Source organism: Haliaeetus leucocephalus, unplaced genomic scaffold (assembly GCF_000737465.1).
Source record: "Haliaeetus leucocephalus isolate CR32 unplaced genomic scaffold, Haliaeetus_leucocephalus-4.0 Scaffold450, whole genome shotgun sequence".
Taxonomy (NCBI): domain Eukaryota; kingdom Metazoa; phylum Chordata; class Aves; order Accipitriformes; family Accipitridae; genus Haliaeetus; species Haliaeetus leucocephalus.
The window spans coordinates 13695553-13713571 of record NW_010972886.1 but is presented as its reverse complement, the minus strand read 5'-3'; the positions used below and the strand labels follow the sequence as shown (position 1 = coordinate 13713571).

Sequence of the window (18019 nt, the reverse complement as noted above, 5' to 3'; positions counted from 1 at the left end):
ACCTGTGCTTTTGGTGATTTTAAAATAATATGTCCAGCCACTTCTGCATATTGCAGAAATGATTTTCTTTAAACAATGCATTCATAAAAACACCTACACTGGGCAGCTTTTGAAATAAAGTATTTCCTGCCTACATTCCCTGAAGTAACTTTAATCTCCCAGTATGAATATTACTGTGCAACTGCAGAACAGCTGCTGTGTCTGAATGATGTCTATTGGTTTATATCTTTTTTTATCAAGTTAGATCTTGAGTACTGTTTAGGTAAATGATCTGGGGTGGCCTCGCAGGTAGATGGGCTATAAAGGCAAGGAGATGTGCATACGTAGGAGTCTCAGTCACTGAATTCATCTGCTGGCAGCCTGCTTCTTTGGGCCCCTACTGAATTTTAATATTTTGCAGGGATGTCACGCAGTTTTTGTGCTTCTTGGATTAGATAGAGGAGGAAGGATAGTGAGGGATTATCTTGATGTATTGTCTAACAGTCAACAGCACAACAGATGATTGTGGTATACAGTTCTACAGTTCTAGTGGTTTCTGACAAGATAGTGATAGTCACAAGTGCCCCCTTAAGGAATTTAACATGTTCCTAGACAGTAACCAGAACTGTGTAATTACCACCCAAAAATATGAATCTCAGAATTCATCTCCTGCACATTTATATTGACATTGAATATATGTACTGTTTGAAATAAAGCCTAGTGAAAAAATAAAATAAAATAAGAAAAATCCATTTCACAATGCAGAATCAACAGTACAAAAGACTACAGGACTCTAGATTAATAAAGTTCTGCAAAATGGATTGTTGATTTGGAAATTATAGTTTCTTTTTTTTTATTTCCTCGTTATTGTATTCTGTAACGAGAATCCTCCAGACTTTAGTTTTCAGTTGTACACAGGAGTATTTGTGTTGCTTTAGGGAGATATCAGGCAGGAATAACAGTCTGTATCATAAGAACTTAGTTCCTCTTCTCTTCAATAGAATGAATTGTGATTTCTGCCCCGCCCCTTAATGAAACTGTATATGATTTTATACTTTTTTTCCATGGATAGTTGTGATCAGTTAGGTGGCCTTTCAGAACCTTGGCTGAACTGTGGCGTCAGTTTGTAACGTAATCATTAGATGTAATTTGTGAATATATTCATGTAAAAGGCATGTGAATTCAAACTGCAAATTCAGAGGACTTCAGGAAATCATGAGACACCTAGCTGAGGAGACTTTTATCTGCAAACATATTCTGAATCAATCTAGAACACATTACCACCTGAAACTTTGCATCTGAAAACAAAATATACTGAGGGTGTTTTAAGATGCTACAAAACCACTCGTATTTCTTAGAATCTTGACAGAAGTTTGGGACGCAGAATTTGTGATGAATTTTCCTTTGAGCGTAGGCAGAAAATCAAACTTCAGCTAACCCATTTTAAATAGTGTTCCAGGGGTTGAAGGTCATATAATTGAAGGGATCTCTGGTAGGGAGTTGACTCCTAGCACTCTTTGTGCCTTGCATGTGGAGGTTGTTAGTAGCCCATCTTCCTCTTCCAGCTCTTTTTATGTTGAGCACAAACAAGTGCATGTTCCATGAACTGGATGGGGAGAGGAACCAGGGAAGGAAGTGAGGGGGATATGGTCCACAATATATTCGTTTCAGATACAAGATAGAGCAGTATGTAGCAGTGTATGAGCAGTATGTAGCAGCAGAGGGGAGTCTGCAAAAGATTACAGTGGGTTTGTGATAATGAGAGAAGGCTTAAATCATGGCTGTCCTGAGGGAAAAGCAGGGATTCTAGCTCTACGTGATGTGCCCTCCCAGATTATGGAGGAGCGCTGCATGAGTGGGCAGATGTCTCATGCTTTGCAATGTTTGTGCCTAGTCTTTTATAGCAGGAGTTGTACTGTTGTACTGTAGGGGAGAGTGGGTAGTTTGAGAGATGCTCTCAGTCACTTCACCTGTGGCTGGCTGGTGCTGTCAAGCTTATGTCATTCTTTTCAATGTCCATATTTTTTCCTACCTGGTTAGTCAGTGTAAGTACTCCCTGGCGAAGCTGGCATGTTTTAATGTTAATGGAGTCTATTTGTTTCCCTTTAAATCCTCTGCAGAACAGAAAATTCAGTTCCCCACTGTAAATACAAAATTCGGAAGCTGCACGCATTCCCCAGGGAACTGCTTGGCAGATGTTGGAGTGCTCAGGTACAGCCCAGGGCTAGATTTTTAAAAGCATCACAACGTTTGTATTAATGTTTTGGTAAAGTGAATGTAAAAGTCTTTAATTAGTATTTTTAGAGGAAGAAACGGTGATAAGGCAAACATAGGTGTATAGAAAATAATAACAAAGAACAGTAGAATAGCGAGGGTAAAATAAATGCAAAATGAGCTATAAAACCAAATAGATATAAAGTCCTGGAAGAGGCCATATTAATTAATGCGAGGCTTTTTGTCATGATTAGATAAAATGTGGAGCAATTGGATATTAATAAAATAACATAAATTAACACAACTTTTTTTCCGATTGTAATGTAAATTCAATATTTAGTGCTCTCTGTGGTAGTTAAATATTTGCATCATTATGAGCAGCTGTTTTGATAAAGGAGAATAAAAGTCAAGTTCAGTAATGAAGTCTACATGTAAGTTCTAAGTGAAGTGTGTTGTTTCTGGTACAGTCTTATAATGGAAAGGAACTGTCTGTATGCTAGACCCAAGTGTGTAACATGCATATTAGTGATTCATCTTCTCATCATAGGAACAGTTTTTTCTTCCCCTTCCATAGGTAACTTCCTCTGCCACTTCACCAATGTAAATCACATCATTATAGTAATGACAGCAGGTTAGCACTGATGTGAAACACTTCACAGGTAGCCCTTTATGTCCAGTTTATCAGCATGTGCTGTATTGTTTGGGGGGGGGAAACAGGGGCAATGGTTATTTGCAGCAGTCTGCATGTGTAGTTGAAAGTTGTATTGCACAGCTTACTGTTGCTTGCAAAGGCAGATGCTCTGCAACAAGGTGGAATTTCTTAATGATAAGATTGCTGCTGTCATTAGGGGTCATGGGCCAGATCTTCGAATTTCAGTTGTTAATGATTTGATTTTTAGTGATTGTTTGGACTTGGAGCTATTTGATTTGCTATGGCCAAGGGGCTAGCACTGTATTCAGTATGGGATATGTGGTGGGGGGCACGGGGATGACGGGACACTGGGTTGAGTTTTATTCTCCTCTGTGTTTAGAAACATTGAATGATATGATCTCAGCTTGTAAATCTGATTTTTTACATTGCACTTAAATGGACATTTATTCAAAAAGATGAAGTTTTTTCCCATCGTCCTTTTGTTTTAAGGTAACCATATACCATATTTTTAAGGTCCGCTACAGATTTTCCTTTTTCAAACAAAGAAATATTCTAGCGCTTATGGTGGAATACCTGGAACCTCTAATACCACATGGCTAAACCAGATTAAATTCCATTGTCAAAGTTATCTGTTCATACACTGCACTGATATTTTTACACTGTAAGAAAAATAAACATTAAAAATCCAGCAACCTAATTGTAAGGTCCTACTGTTTTTCAGGAGCACAGCGCTATGCAGAAGTTGCACTGCACACAAATTGACAAAATAGTGGCACAATATGATAAAGAAAAGGTATCATACGAGAAAATGTTAGAGAAGGCAATCAAGAAGAAGGGGTAAGATATTATTTTAAAATATTTTTTTTTAGACTTAAAACAATTTTTATGCTTTTGTGGTCTGGAGTAAAACATTTGTAAAAAGGTCATTCATATGAATGAATTGCAGCTTGAACCAGCATCAAACTGAGTATGAGCTGCTTGAAGGCTCTAGCAATGGGCCATCAATACTGTACTCACTTTGCCTTTCTCTAGTCTTCTGTATCAGAGTTTGAAAACTAAAAGCAAAGGAGTTACCTCAATTTTTTATTTCTGTGGTCTGATCTGGTCTCACTGCATCCCCCAGGGAATGTCACTGTTGTGTTCAGTGAGAGCAGACCAAGGTCCTCAATAGCTCTAATGACCAGAGAGAAGCAATTATTTGATTTGGGGGAAAAGCTGGCTTCTAAGTCTGGAATGTTTTAGAATAACAGAGTTTTTGCTCTGCTCTCAAGTTGAAGTTTCTTTTTAACAAAAAAACCCTTCAGATCCTCAGCTGGGATAAATCAGTATTACTCCTTTGACTTGAGTGAAGCTGTTCGGGTTTGCACTAGCTGGTGGCCTGGAACATTATCTGTGTGAATCTCTTAATTGTCCTAGGAAAGTTCCTGGAACATACTGGTGACTTCAATAAAATGTCCCTCTTACAGTCCCGTTTGGGATTGTGTAGCAGGACCTGCTGTTGCCTTGCTGCTATTGTGTAATCTGGCAGCAGTTTCCCATCTCCAGCTTTCACCCTATGACTGGCATTTCATTGAGACAGTGGTTTATACTATAATACTGTGACCTAAAGCAGGAATTACTTTATTTAGTTCTATATCAAGCTATGCTAATAGTAAGCCTTCATTTCATACTGTTGTCATCTGGCAACAGCAACTGTCAACTAACTCACTCACTGAATACTGAACATAGATGCCTCTTTGGCACTGGATTCTTCCACAAAGACTTTTTGTTTTATAAATTATTTGGAATGGCAGTGGTTTTTGAGTGTGCATGTTATAAACTTGCAACAGAACAGAAATAAAATTGTCAGAAGTAAACAAGGTAAGGAGAATTTTCCTCACTAAATTATTAAAAATTCACAAACTCTTTAAAAAGCTCATGTTGGTTTTTTTGTCCAAGAAAGGAGAACTGTAAGCACCGAAATACTTCTAATCCAAGTAGTTCCTTCCAGAAAATTACTACTTTTCCAAACAGAGACAAAACAACTACAGGACTAATTAATTAAATGTGGCTTTGATTCAATTTCTATTGAATATAACACAGCAGAAGGTTATTGATACAGCTGGATTTATAATTGCAGTCAGGGTATTTACTACAGTGGCACTGAACTAAGCCCTGGACATTGCACCTTAATTATTGGGGGGAAAAGGCTTCCCTGTGCTCTGGTATTTAATAATCTCATACCAGAAGAGTCATGAATCAGTATTCCTGTTGGCCTGAGGAGAAGCCAGTGCCTCTGCCTGTCTAGGCAAAACAGCAAATTAAGGTGTGTCAGGAAGTTAAAGGTGGTAATGGCTGTCTCTGTGCAGTAAATAGTGGAAAGCGCTGAGTAACAGTGCTTTCCAGAGTAACACCAAATGGGACAAGTATAAAAGTAGTTGCTAATTTGGTTCCCAGTTTGAGATCACTTCATTGGCTACTTGCAGTAGATGCCAAAGCTTTTATGGTAGTTTTAAATTATCATAAAAAGTTAAAATAAAAAAAAGAAGTTGGAAATGACTGCTCCAGAAGCAGATCCAATACACAGCCAAACACTGTTCCCTGCCATGACTCCATACTTTCCATGGACTCCAGAGCTCTTAGTCATCTGATGGCTTTTCAGTGTTACAATAATAACTATTGGTATCTAATTAACAGCCAAATCAAATCCAGTATCAGCATAGACTTTCTGTGAAAACACGTTTAAATTCTGTATCAAAGTGTTTTAAGGGCTTCCTTCAGGGTCATTATGTATGCAACCCTGAAAGCCCATTCAGCGAGGTACTTAAGCACACACTTCTCTTCACCCCAACTGTGCAGTATATTTAAGGACATGCTTAAAAGTGAACACATTGGTTGAGACTTAAAGACTTTATTGAACTGAAATGATCTGATGAATAAGGGGTCCTGGGTTCAGTGAGTACAGGACATGCTCCATTTCCTTGGCTATGATTTTGGAACTTTTACAAGCGATAACTGTAAAAGAACATGTAAAATGTGTTTTCAAGGTATTCATATTGAAATTGTCAGATACTTCCTGAAAAAAAGGCTTTTTGATAGGTGTATAGAAGACTTTCTCGTATGATTTTACTGTGCAGTTTTTTTGTAGTCCATTTCTGCTACATGGTGTGACAAATGTCAACTGCATATTGTTCAGCAAAGTAGAATTTTTTAATCACATGCTAATTCACTGACAGATGGACAGGATTTTGCTCCCTGTGCTATTTCTGTTGTATACTTCAAATGCTTACAAATCTCAGAGAGGCTTTTGGGGATACGTATGCTCGTGTTCCCACTGTGAAATGGAGTTGAGGGCACATAAAGATCCTTCCGATTTATTGGGACTGTCCAGAAATGCAAGTGTATGTGTGTGCATGAGCATGAACGTGTGACGTTGGGTTGGGCTGTCCCTGGATATTTGTTCCCAACTGTGACTTGATGGTTTAACCATGGACTATGCCACTGCAGTTGGGGACAATTCTTGTTATGTCCAGCCTGGCTGGAAGTTGCCTTGAGATATAATGAAAGCTGCATTTCCAGAGAAGGGATCAGCTGGTGGGTTTGATGTCTGGGATTCTGAAAAGTCCAGTGATTGAACCAATTAGACTAATTTGGGATAAAATATGTTTGATTCACCTAAGAAGCAGTCTCTTTTGTAATGTATGACAAATCATATATGAATTATAGCCAGGCTCTGATCGCAGCTACTCACATGCGTAATCAAAGACATTTTCTTTCCAGCCGTTTTTTTTTGAGGCAGAGGTAACAGTAGTCAGAACCTGTCTCTATGCATTTATATTACTTCCAAAATGTCAAATGAATGTTAGAAATACCCACAAAGATTTCCTTGCTATGACTAAAAAATAAATGGCTAGTCCTTCTGGTGGCCCTTGGGAACACAAGGCACATCACACTACTGTTTTCAGTAAGGGCTTTCCTGGTACTGTTTGATGATAAAATTTTCTTCTAATTTCCATAAGTTTAGCAGTACTTTGATATTAAAATAGGATTTAAACTTGTTAAGAGTTTCATAAATCTCCTTTTCTAGAGCAGACATGGATTAATGTTACTGCAGTCAAGCAATAACCATTCTTACTAGGGCCAGCTTCAGATGATAAAATGAATGTGGTTCCATCCACTCAGTGGAGTTACAGCATTTTACAACAGTGGATGCTCTGACACAGAAATATTACAGTGATGTTAAAATAGACTCCTCTCAATATATTGTATTATTCCAGACAAAAAACCAGAGACTTCCAATGTGTGAATTTGTATTCTGTTGTAAAAACCCTTCACTGCAAAAAAGGGAACAAGACTGGTAAAGATGGAGCATGTCAGCCTTCAAAAATTTATTGACTTTGGTGAGACAGTAATTGAAATTCCTGTTGTAGCTGCAATGGAATATTTTCTTCTGTACATCAGTCCCACCTGGTGCATGGCCCAAGTAATTGCGCTTAGTGATGGAAGTTCTGTGGGTGAGAGGTAGAAGTCATCCATCTCCTAACCCACAGGCATGTCAGGGGAGCTCCAGCATGGGCCCTCTGCAGGCATTTTACTAGCCTGTTCCTTAGAATCATGCACTCCTGCATTAAACAAGCTTTGTAACTTGCATTCAACCCCATGAACTTTACCCAAACACAGAGGCCATGCTGTATTCAGCTTATTGCAGGAGTGAGGGCTGTCTTCAAGATTTTTTGCTTTCCAAGTCATATAAGGTATCTTATGGCTTGGATTCATCCACATGGGTTGGTGTGGTCTGCGAGGGTAGTGAGGCCCCCTTCTTTGCAACCCATTCACTTCTGTTTTCTCACAGAGGGGCACTTAGACTTTCAATAGGCAATCAAATTTAGTATGCCCAAATTGTTGCCCTGTGAGGTAGTTATTCAAATGCCTTATTTTCTCTGCCTCAAACTAAAAAAAAAAAAAGGTAGCAAAAATTACTTTTAAAACAGAGGATAAAATCATGGCAAGGCAGTGAGTATGCCTGTAAGTTTTTAGGCAGAAACTGATTTCTCTTGGCAAGGTATTTTAAGCCTGGAAAAGGAACCAAGTACCATAAATGGAGATGCTTGACATATCCTCAGCAACAGAATAATTGCTGGGCCAAATTAGAATTAATCGTGTGGTATTTGAACTGAATGATCATTAATCCAACAATATTTTGTAAGTTGTGAATAAATTGCCAGAAGAAATAATTTCATTCCAATATGCTGCAGCACTTCAACTTTGATTAACATTTTAATTAGTAAGAGCTGACTGAATGGGAAGATGTTTAACTTGTGGCACACATTTGCAATTTTCTTTTTTTTAGAGGAAGTAATTGTCTTGAATTGAAGAAAGAAACGGAAATTAAAATTCAGGCACTAACATCAGATCACAAATCTAAGGTAAGCAAACAGCCAATTTTAATATATGCAACATCTGAAAGAGAGATTTTGAGACCCAAGTGGTAGTTAATTTTTTTGGAAGCATATGAATGATTTTCAGCAATAATAACATGTTGAAAAGAATGGGAGTAATCGAGTATCTGAAAGTGTTTCTTAAAAAAAATTTAAAAAGCAACAACAATTTCCTTCCCTTTTAACATTATTGAAGAAAGTGCCATATTCATGCCTCGTGAAACTAAACTGGTCATTTGTGACACTTCTAGCTAAACAAAGAGACAAATATATTCTGTGTGAAATTTGGATGCTAAATACGGTCTCAAAATATATACATGAAGAAGTTTCTTTTTCATTTTCCCTCATTGTCACCATGGACAACACTTGCTCGTCTGTCTCTTGGGGAAGGAGGAGTCCAAGTTGCTCTTGAACCAAGGGCCTTCTTATTTGTAATATTTTTTTCTCCACTGCTTAGTTGCATTGTTTTCTCCAGTGTGCTGGAGAATGAAAGTGCTCTGAGACTCAACCTTAGTTCGTTTGAAAAAGCTATTCTCAAGCTCTGATTCATGGCTCAGCGAGTTGCTTAGAGCTGCTTCCTCTATACTTCTATACCACTACTATGCCCATTGACTTTTTGCAAGTTTTACCTACCACCTGTTGATATGCTTTCAAGTTTCTGAAAGATATCCAAACTAGAGGGTGGCAGGTACGCTAGAAGACACATCCATGTACAAAATGATCTGGAGGGGAAGAGTACAGGAGATTTACTGTAAAAGCTGAAACCTGTGAAAAGAATCAGACAGGTATAGAAAATACAAACAAAAGCAGCCACATCTTTGAGACTAGAATAAGATCATTTTACATCTTTTCTCCTCCTAATTTTATTCTCTGGTATTATTATTTCATGTGGAGAAGATCCTGGTTTTCTAAACAAGGTTTCTTTCTTGTTGTTGCCTGCTCAGACAAAGATGCAGGAAAATCCCCAGGAATAAAACCTACTGTACTGTCTTATCTCCCTATCTCCTTCTCCTATGAGAAGTCCAGAACCATTTCCTTAAATAAAAGCAAATTTGTTGACAATTTAAAAAAAAAGATAATTTATTTAATTTCTTAGTGAAAATAAACCCTCTGAGGAGCAGTAGCTCCCTATCATCATCCAGCAATAAGCTCCAAAACTCATTTGAAGTTATATTGTGTAGAAAATTCTTTGCTGTGATCTCTGCGTCTCACCTGTGTCATTCACAGTCTGGAGTTAAGAGGTGTGATTTGTACACAAGAGACATCCAAGTGTTCATCAATCTTCCACATCCAATAGATGTGACTCATGTTTTCCCTTTCCACCAATGTATGCAGTTTCTGAGCTTTGTTCCTTTTAAAATCCTGCTTTCAAACTGGTTCCCTTCAATTTAATCCATACCTGGAAAATAGATTGATTTTTGTCCACTCCCTTGTCAGGTTTTAGGATGACATTTTCAAAGGAGACTTAAATGTAAGCTCCTTTGAAATGCCAAGCCTCTGTGTGTTGGATAATTCCAGAACTCCTCTGCAAGTCATCTACTTCTGTGGTTTTCTCTAGGTCAGTGATTTTCCATATCTTGCTCACTGTGGTTCCATCAAAATTGTCCAGATTATGTACAGAACTTAGCATTCTCACAGACTTCCTTTGTTTCAATTGCCGGGTGCGGGCCGTTGAATTACTACTGGAGATCATTCAAAAGTTTGCAAGCAATAGGTTGGAAAACAGTGCTCAGGACCATAGGGAAATTAACTTTTCTCCTAGATGAAGGTAGGTGCAATTAAATTAGATTAAATTCTGAGATGCTGAATGCATTACACTGATACAGTGGGAGTTTGATTAACTAACAGTTGTTCAGCATTTCTCAGCATTTGGCCCACTAATTTTGGTATCAGATTGTACTGTAATTCAGCTTTAATTACACCTCATGTCCTCCTGTGCAGTGCTGTGTCACCATGTGCATGTACACTTTTAGCACCAAAGAGACCTTTTCAGCTACAAAAGTCTTCCTGTCATGAGGAAACATCCAGCCCAAGTTTGGCATAAAAAATTTAAATCAGATCTGAATGTCCCAATGTGTACTTCACACACAATTAACCCAGCAGATGCAAATTACTCCCCTGCATTAGAAAAGTAGGTCCCAATATAAAGCAGGCAGAGGATGAAAAGAAAAAAAAGGAAAGATTACTTCAAAGATTATTCCTTCTTTAGCTTAGTGACTAAACAAACATTTTGCATATATGCTGTGCAAAATAAAATTCCTTATCAATATTTTAATTAGTCTCTTAGGCCCAATGTAGGAACAGATGAAAGGACAGGATTGCAAACATAGTCTGTAGAACAGGAAAGAGAGAAGTTAGCTAATGGTTATTTTTCTTATCCTCTTGGATAAGCAACACTACCTTAATAGTGGAAAGTAGGACAAGAGCAGAGCCCAGTGCAAATGAAATAGTCCTTTTAACTATGATGCTAATAAATTGGAGAAAAGCAGGGATGTACACTGAATTTACTACATCTGAACTTTGAAGCATATCACAGAACTGCAGCAAAATTGGATTTCAGATGATTTAATGGTCTTGAGTTCTAAGGTTGTCTGAATCTGAGTCAAGTTGGGTATTTCAAGTCTTGTAACTGGTGTTTGGCAAATCCCTTACACCCTTCTCATCGGGTTGTGTCTTGCTGAACCTGAAATGAGACTTCTAGTTTGCAGGATATTTAAGAAAAGGGATCTTCCCTTTCTCGCCCACCCCCAGAGAAAAACTTGTTTTACAAGGAGCTGTACCTGCTTCTTAGACTGCATGCTGATTTTGAAATTAGTAGCACATCACTAGCACATCTGTCTGTGAACACAGGCAATTTTTTTGTGATTCTTACTTCCTACCTTCTCAGATTAAGTACTGCCATGCTCAAGTCTCGTTGCAGGTTTGTTCTTCGGGAGTTGGACTCGATGATCTTTACAGGTCCCTTCCAACTCAAGATACTCTGGCTCTATATCAGTGTACCTGAGATGTAGGATTCCTGTCTTCGTGTTCCTCTGTAGTGTATAATATTAACCATTTAAGAACAATGATCACATTATTCATTTGCAATGGGCCCTGAGTCTTTGTTTCTCTGCATTGGTTTGGGCTTTGTAAACAGTCTTTGCAGTTAAGTCATGAAATACTTGCTTTCACCGTGGCTTCCACTATACACTTATTTGTTTCGCTATTTTATTAAGTCATGATTCTTTTTTTATGCAAAGATTGTTTTGCATTTTCTCTACAGCATAATGAGGCTTTAAATAAAAGCAAAGTCTTTTTTGTTTACTGGAATGCCTGCCTGTTCTTTTAGGGCAATGTAAAATGTTCTTACTGTGACTAGGAATCAGATCTCATATGGTAATATCCCCTGCACTTTCTAATACTTCAAATTAGTCTGAAACCCAGTCCTAAGTGGCAGACTATATGGAAGAGTCACACAGCAGCAAGCGGTGGAGGATACTTGGCCAACTCGATCACAGTTCCCGCTACAATTTTATTGATATTTGAAAGGCAGCAGAGTCCAGTCAGAGCATTCTCTGCAGGAAGGCAATTTGAGTCACAAATCTGTGTAAGGAACCATGTGTTGGTTCCTGTGCCAAGATGTGTGATACGGTGTGATTTGCTGCTGGCTCTGCCTGCTTCCTGGGTAATATAGCAGTTGTCTTTTTTAAACATTAATACTTTCTAACATCGTGACCATAAAAGTTTTCTGAGTATGTGGTCCTTCTTCTGCTGTGGTCCCAGTTACACCCAGTTACTCTGGTCTTTGGATCTACCTGTACCTTTTTTCTCAAAATCATGGATGGAGCTGACTCCGTCTGGAAACTCTGCGTTGAAAATAAATAAATAAGGAATGGGTTTTCCCGAGAACTTCAGCCATGACTTACTTTTAGCTCCCCTGAAGTCCCCTCTAGGTCTCCTTGGGGGTTGATAAGCCAAATGAAGTCACCATTGAGAGGAGATTTTGTGCAACCTAACTGAAGTGTCTAGTTGCTTGAGGCCCTGTAGATACAAGAGAGACATCTCCAGACAGTGTTTAGGTGTGATAAATCCTGCTTTGAAATGGCCCACCTTTTCGCATCAGCAATACAAGGAACTTGGACTAAACTTGGTCGTAACTTAAGTGCCTTAGGTGGGTGACAGAGATGAGCTGGAGTGTCTGCCCCTCAACCTTGCAAAAACCCCATCTGAAGAATGAGTCTCTCTTCCTTAACAACATCTGAGCATTTATTTTGACCCATTTTAAAACTGAATCCTCATGTTTTTCTGGCTCTGAAGGCAGTACTGCCTTATGAACATCTTATTAAAGATACTACTCGACTAACTGCTCCACATCCTTCAGTGTATTTATCACTTCATCATTGATAGGCTCTGGCTTAGTAGTACACTTACTACCCACATGCACAAAAATAAGCGTGGCTCTTTTTGCTGGAGGTACACTCACTCTTATACACCTTGATGAATTAGGCCTGTATTAGTTGTACCAATCTCCCACCTCAAAATGCTTTTGTTAGTTTTTGACAGCTGCAGAAAACTCCAGGTAGCTCTCTATCAGCTGCTTCTGCCTTCAGTCCTATCTGTTTTGATATGGGACCACTATTTAACTGCAGTTAAATGCAAGTCTGGCTTTCAGGTAGTAGTAATCACCCTGATCTGTTACAAAATTACTCACTTGTGGTTTTTTTTCATTAGGAGTCCACCTATGTTACACAACATGAGCTTTGTTTAGGAGGGCCTTCAGAGAAGCCTCTCCAGGGCAGAATGGAGACTGGGGCTGTTAAGATCCCCTCTTCTTTCACCATCATCAGTGTGTGCAGGAGAGTCTGTTCCGCATTATGCAGAGCCCACATGTGGGCCCACACCTAAAATACTGGCATCAGTCTCTCTGAGCAATATGGTGGCGATTTTTGATTTGCAGAATAAGGTTTAGCTTTCATAGAAGATGGCCCAGATGCTATTAGTTACCGTAGTAGCAGTTGAAATGACTATCTGAAAACAGGTTATTGTGAGGCATATTTTGTATACCATTTATGGAAAAGTAGCATAGCCTGTCAAAACACCCAAAAATAATTATTAAAGGGTAATAAAATATATCTTTCTGTTAGCTTCTTTTTTAAATCATTGAGAGCAATATATTATTATCACAACAACTCTGGTGATTTAGACTTCTTCATATTGTCTCTTGGGAACATTCCAAAACTTTAGTATCATTATTCTTGTGAGTCTTGGGAGATAAGCAAGAGAAGAATACTTGTCAGATTCCCTGCTGACTTAATGAATATAAAGCAAAGATCTTCAGATTCAGGTTGTATTAAATACAGGATTTGTCTGTAAATTGACTGTGTTTGTAAAACTGACTTAACGAATATAAAACAAAGATCTTCAGATTCAGGTTGTATTAAATACAGGATTTCTCTGTAAACTGACTGTGTGTGTAAAACTGTCTCCACAAAATCAAAGACTGTATTTAAGCCCTCAGAGAAATCCCACTCGCTAGGTTTTTTTCCATTGTTAATTTCAAAACTTTTAATATATATATTTTTCTTGGCAATCAAAAATGTGAAACCATTTTATTATGAACTCAGTGTTAGAGAAGGTTTTAAAATAACAGTAGTACAGTCAAGAGCATAAATGCAGCCAATTTATTCAGGGTACTTTAGATAAGAGTCCTAATAGTAGAGGTTGGCTTACATCTGTTTTTATAATACACGGTATTGTCCTTGGTGGCTTTGGTCCTCTGTGAAGCAACTTCATTTTTCACAATTTAGCTGCGTTCTTTGTAATCTTTTTTATGATTGTCTTTACATCATCTTCAGCAGCAGTAATAGTTGATCTCCTAGCCTATCTGAGAACCTCTAGCAAAGCTGCTGTTACTTCTCTACAGGTCAAAGAGATTGTGGCACAGCACACTAAAGAGTGGTCTGAGATGATCAATACGCACAGTGCCGAAGAGCAAGAAATCCGTGATTTGCACTTGAACCAACAGTGTGAACTACTGAAGAAACTGCTGATTAATGCTCATGAACAACAAACCCAGCAGCTAAAATTTTCACATGACAGGTGAGCAGGGCAGTGCTACCTGATAATGGTCTTGGTTTATGTCTGCTTTGTATAATGGTTTAGTTTCTTGTGTACTGCTAGTTTCTAGTTTCTCCGGTACTGCTGTCAAAGATACTGGGCTGTATGCATGGTAGAAGTAAAAGAAGTTATCATACAAGATTTAGATAGATGCAGGAATGGGCTTCTTAGCTAGTTCAGATTATCTGAACTCCATTAAAGGTAGCGGATGCGATGAACTGGTGGTAGTTTGCATCAACTGTGGATGCTTAGACTTTACCCAGGAACTTCAATTCAGAGGCTGGAAACTGAGAAGTATCAAATACGGAAAAATCCTTTGGAGTTGCTAGCAGTTGCGGACTCGTGTTTATAGTATTGGTGATTATAAGAAAGATCTATGAAAATTAGATCATAAAAACAAACGGGTAGCAGGGCAAGCTACGTTAGACTGACATATTATCTTCATACAATACCCTGTTGTAATCACTGGGAATACAGAAGATATTGGCACGACACTGCTGTCTTGTTGCTTTTGTAATTAACCATCCTGCCCACCTGAAATTAAATAAAATTAAATACACATTGTATCTACAGTGTTAAAAATGGCAGTAAGTAAAGGAATCATCTTTTTTATGCTATCATCTATTGTGCAAAGCAGCCTAAAAGCATATGAATGCAAAATGTGTGTGTGTGTGTACATACATACATATATATTCATACAACTATATATTCATATATAATTGTCTTCAGCATCTTTCACATAAAAAGCATGGGGGAAAAGGAATTAATAAATCATATTTGAAGAAGGAATTGAAATGATTTTTTAAATTCGTGAGTGAAAAAACAGCTTATCTTTGCATCAGAGAGAACACATACTGGGAACTGCAAGCTTTCCATCCAACAGAGAATTGTCCCAGCAAAAGGCTTTTAGTGAGCTCATCTTTATGTTAATCTCTGTGTTAACCCGTCTATTCAAGCTGTCCTGCAATACATACCCAGTCAAAAATGAAGTCCAAAACTTGTTAAATTATAATATAAATGCATCATTCAAAAGATACTAGCCAGAGGGAGGTGCAGTACTTGGTACTGTATCTCTATAAATCATGCCTGGCTGCATCAGCCCAGAGAAATCACATCACTTTTTTTTTTAACAGTCCTGTTTTTTGTCCTATTTGAAATTCACTACAATGCTTACAAGATAATTTACTAATATATAGCCTGTGAAAGTAGGTTTTTGTTTTCTTTTCCTTACATATTTCCTTATTCTCTTAACTTTGCTAAAGGCTGTCATTGTAGCCATCTATTATAGCTATACTAGGGCGAAGTTTAAATGTTTTCTTTCTAAAGCTTTTTCTTATGGTTTTTGTCTTTTGGTTTAGAATTTCTGTACCTCTACACTGTTTAAACAGCCCTATATTGTTTCTTGTAAACAGTTCTTATATTCTTAGTAATGGATCTTGCTCTCTTATTACAAATCACTTGTGTTCAGTTCATATATTGTTCTATTTTCAGAGCAACTAAAAACCAGACCTGAAAATCTGCATCCTGATAAATACTGAGAACTTTTTTTCTCAGCTGTCCCAGAAGTAACAACCTTTAAAATTCTTTCTGCTTTATTCATTGCAATTTAGCCTGTTTCTGCTTGTTTGGGAATTTGTGTGTAACCCCTAAATGTGCAGACTGGGGACTTTCCTGTTTAAAACAAATTTAAGACTGTGTCTGAATCTATGAATATTTCAGAAGAATTTGGAATGTGAAATATTGAAATGTGAATAATAATGCCCCAAAGAGACCTTACACTTAATAATTTGTAAATTTTTATTTATATATTTATAAATTTATATATATTATATAAACATATATAATATATATAAATTTTATATCTATAAATTTATATATATTATAAATTTATAATTTATAAAATTTTATTTATATATTTAGAATATTTATATATTCTAATTTTTATTAGAATGTATTGTGTATAGGAATACGGATGCATTTATCTGTATAGGTGTATGTAACAGCCAAGAGACAACTCGGGTAACCATAGGGGAAAAAAGGATCTATCTGAGAGCAGCGTGGGAGGTGGACCATGCTCTCAGCATGCTGTTCTCACTGCTTCCTTCTTTGTGAGCGGAGGTAATGAGTTAGCTATCACAACAGAGGACACAGGGCTAGTAGGAAAGCTGAGTAATCTAAAATGATGTAGTTATCTGCTGTAGGGTAGATGCTTTCCCTCCGTGTGCGGTACAAAAAGCAATTACAGTTTGTGCTTTGAGCTCATTTAAAAACAAAGCAGAAGATAGCAGATACTACTAAAAATCTGAAGCTTTTTGAACTCCAGGGGTGCTGTGCCCCCTGCCTCCCCAGACTGGGTTAGCTTGACTGACTTGGATGTAGCGAGCTTGCAGCATTTCAGAAATTGGGAAAGTGAATGTGTTATTCGCAAGCATTATGTACTCCAGATAAAATAACATGAGAGAGAAAGAAAAATTATGTGTGGTGGGTTTTTTTAATAGAAGAGATTTCTAGTCATTCAAACAGTACTGGCGACATAAAATAACATGTTAATGCACTTTAATGTCATCTAAATCTATGTGTAAATTCCAAGGATAGACTTACATGCTTAAAGTTAAGTATCCCTTTAAAAGATGTGTTTGTATAAATTTCAGAGTTGCAGTCAGTATGATACAATAGGAAATCAGCAGTTGGCCACGTATTTCAGAATCCTTTTTTTCTCCAACATCCTGTTCTTCCAGTTAACTCTGGCTACGGGCATCACCACCGCTCCTGAGCAGGAGGGCATTCTTTAACAGTGGCGTAGTGCTGCCAGCCAGGGCGGCACGGCCTGAACTTGAGACTGGAAGTGAAGCCCCACGCCAGGTGGTTGAGCAGTGAACTGACGCTAGAACTTTGGCCCTGTCTTTGAGAAGCGCTGTTTAGAAACAAGGAGTGGTCCCTAGAAGTGCTTCTTGATGATTTTAAAAGGAAGATAAGATTATTCTTGTCTTCTGTTAATACCTTTTATTTCTTGCAAGTGGTGAAAACCCAACACGCCCAGAAAGACCCAACAGCAGTGCAATTCAGAGCTGGATTATAGTTTGCAGAATAGGGAAACAGTTGGCATATAGATGTGTTGGCTTTTTCAACCATATCCGTGGCCAAAGCCTCATTTTGAAATCATCAAGAGATGCACAGTAGTCCTCTAATCCTCTTAACTTCTTTCACTCTAAAATTATATCTGATGCAAATAGGCTAAATCAATTTGAACACCTACACTTAACTTTTTGCATATGCTTGAGCCCAGTAATAAAAAGAAATTATTTCAGTAATTTGGTGGGTTGACCCTGGCTGGAGGCCAGGTGCCCACCAAAGCTGCTCTATCACTCCCCCCTCAGCTGGACAGGGGGAGAGAAAATATAACAAAAAGCTTGTGGGTCGAGATAAGGACAGGGAGAGATCACTCACCCATTACTGTCATGGGCAAAACAGACTCGACTTGGGGAAAATTAATTTAATTTATTACCAATGAAATCAGCGTAGGATAATAAGAAATAAAACCAAGTCTTAAAACACCTTCCCCCCACCCCTCCCTTCTTCCCAGGCTTAACTTTATTCCTGATTTTCTCTACCTCCTCCCCCACAGTGGCACAGGAGGACAGGGAATGGGGGGGTGGGGGGT

At 38.0% G+C, this 18019-nt stretch overlaps 1 protein-coding gene across 4 annotated transcripts in view; it reads left to right on the top strand.

Moving 5' to 3' along the window:
* The window catches only part of PLCB4 (phospholipase C, beta 4), a 94668-nt gene that overhangs the window by 66011 nt on the left and 10638 nt on the right, over positions 1-18019 (top strand). For all 4 annotated transcript variants that reach the window (XM_010574814.1, XM_010574813.1, XM_010574816.1 and 1 more), the window contains 3 exons: positions 3567-3682; positions 8175-8250; positions 14165-14340. In XM_010574814.1, the coding sequence (XP_010573116.1) occupies positions 3567-3682; positions 8175-8250; positions 14165-14340 (368 nt within the window). The remainder of the gene's footprint in view (positions 1-3566; positions 3683-8174; positions 8251-14164; positions 14341-18019) is intronic.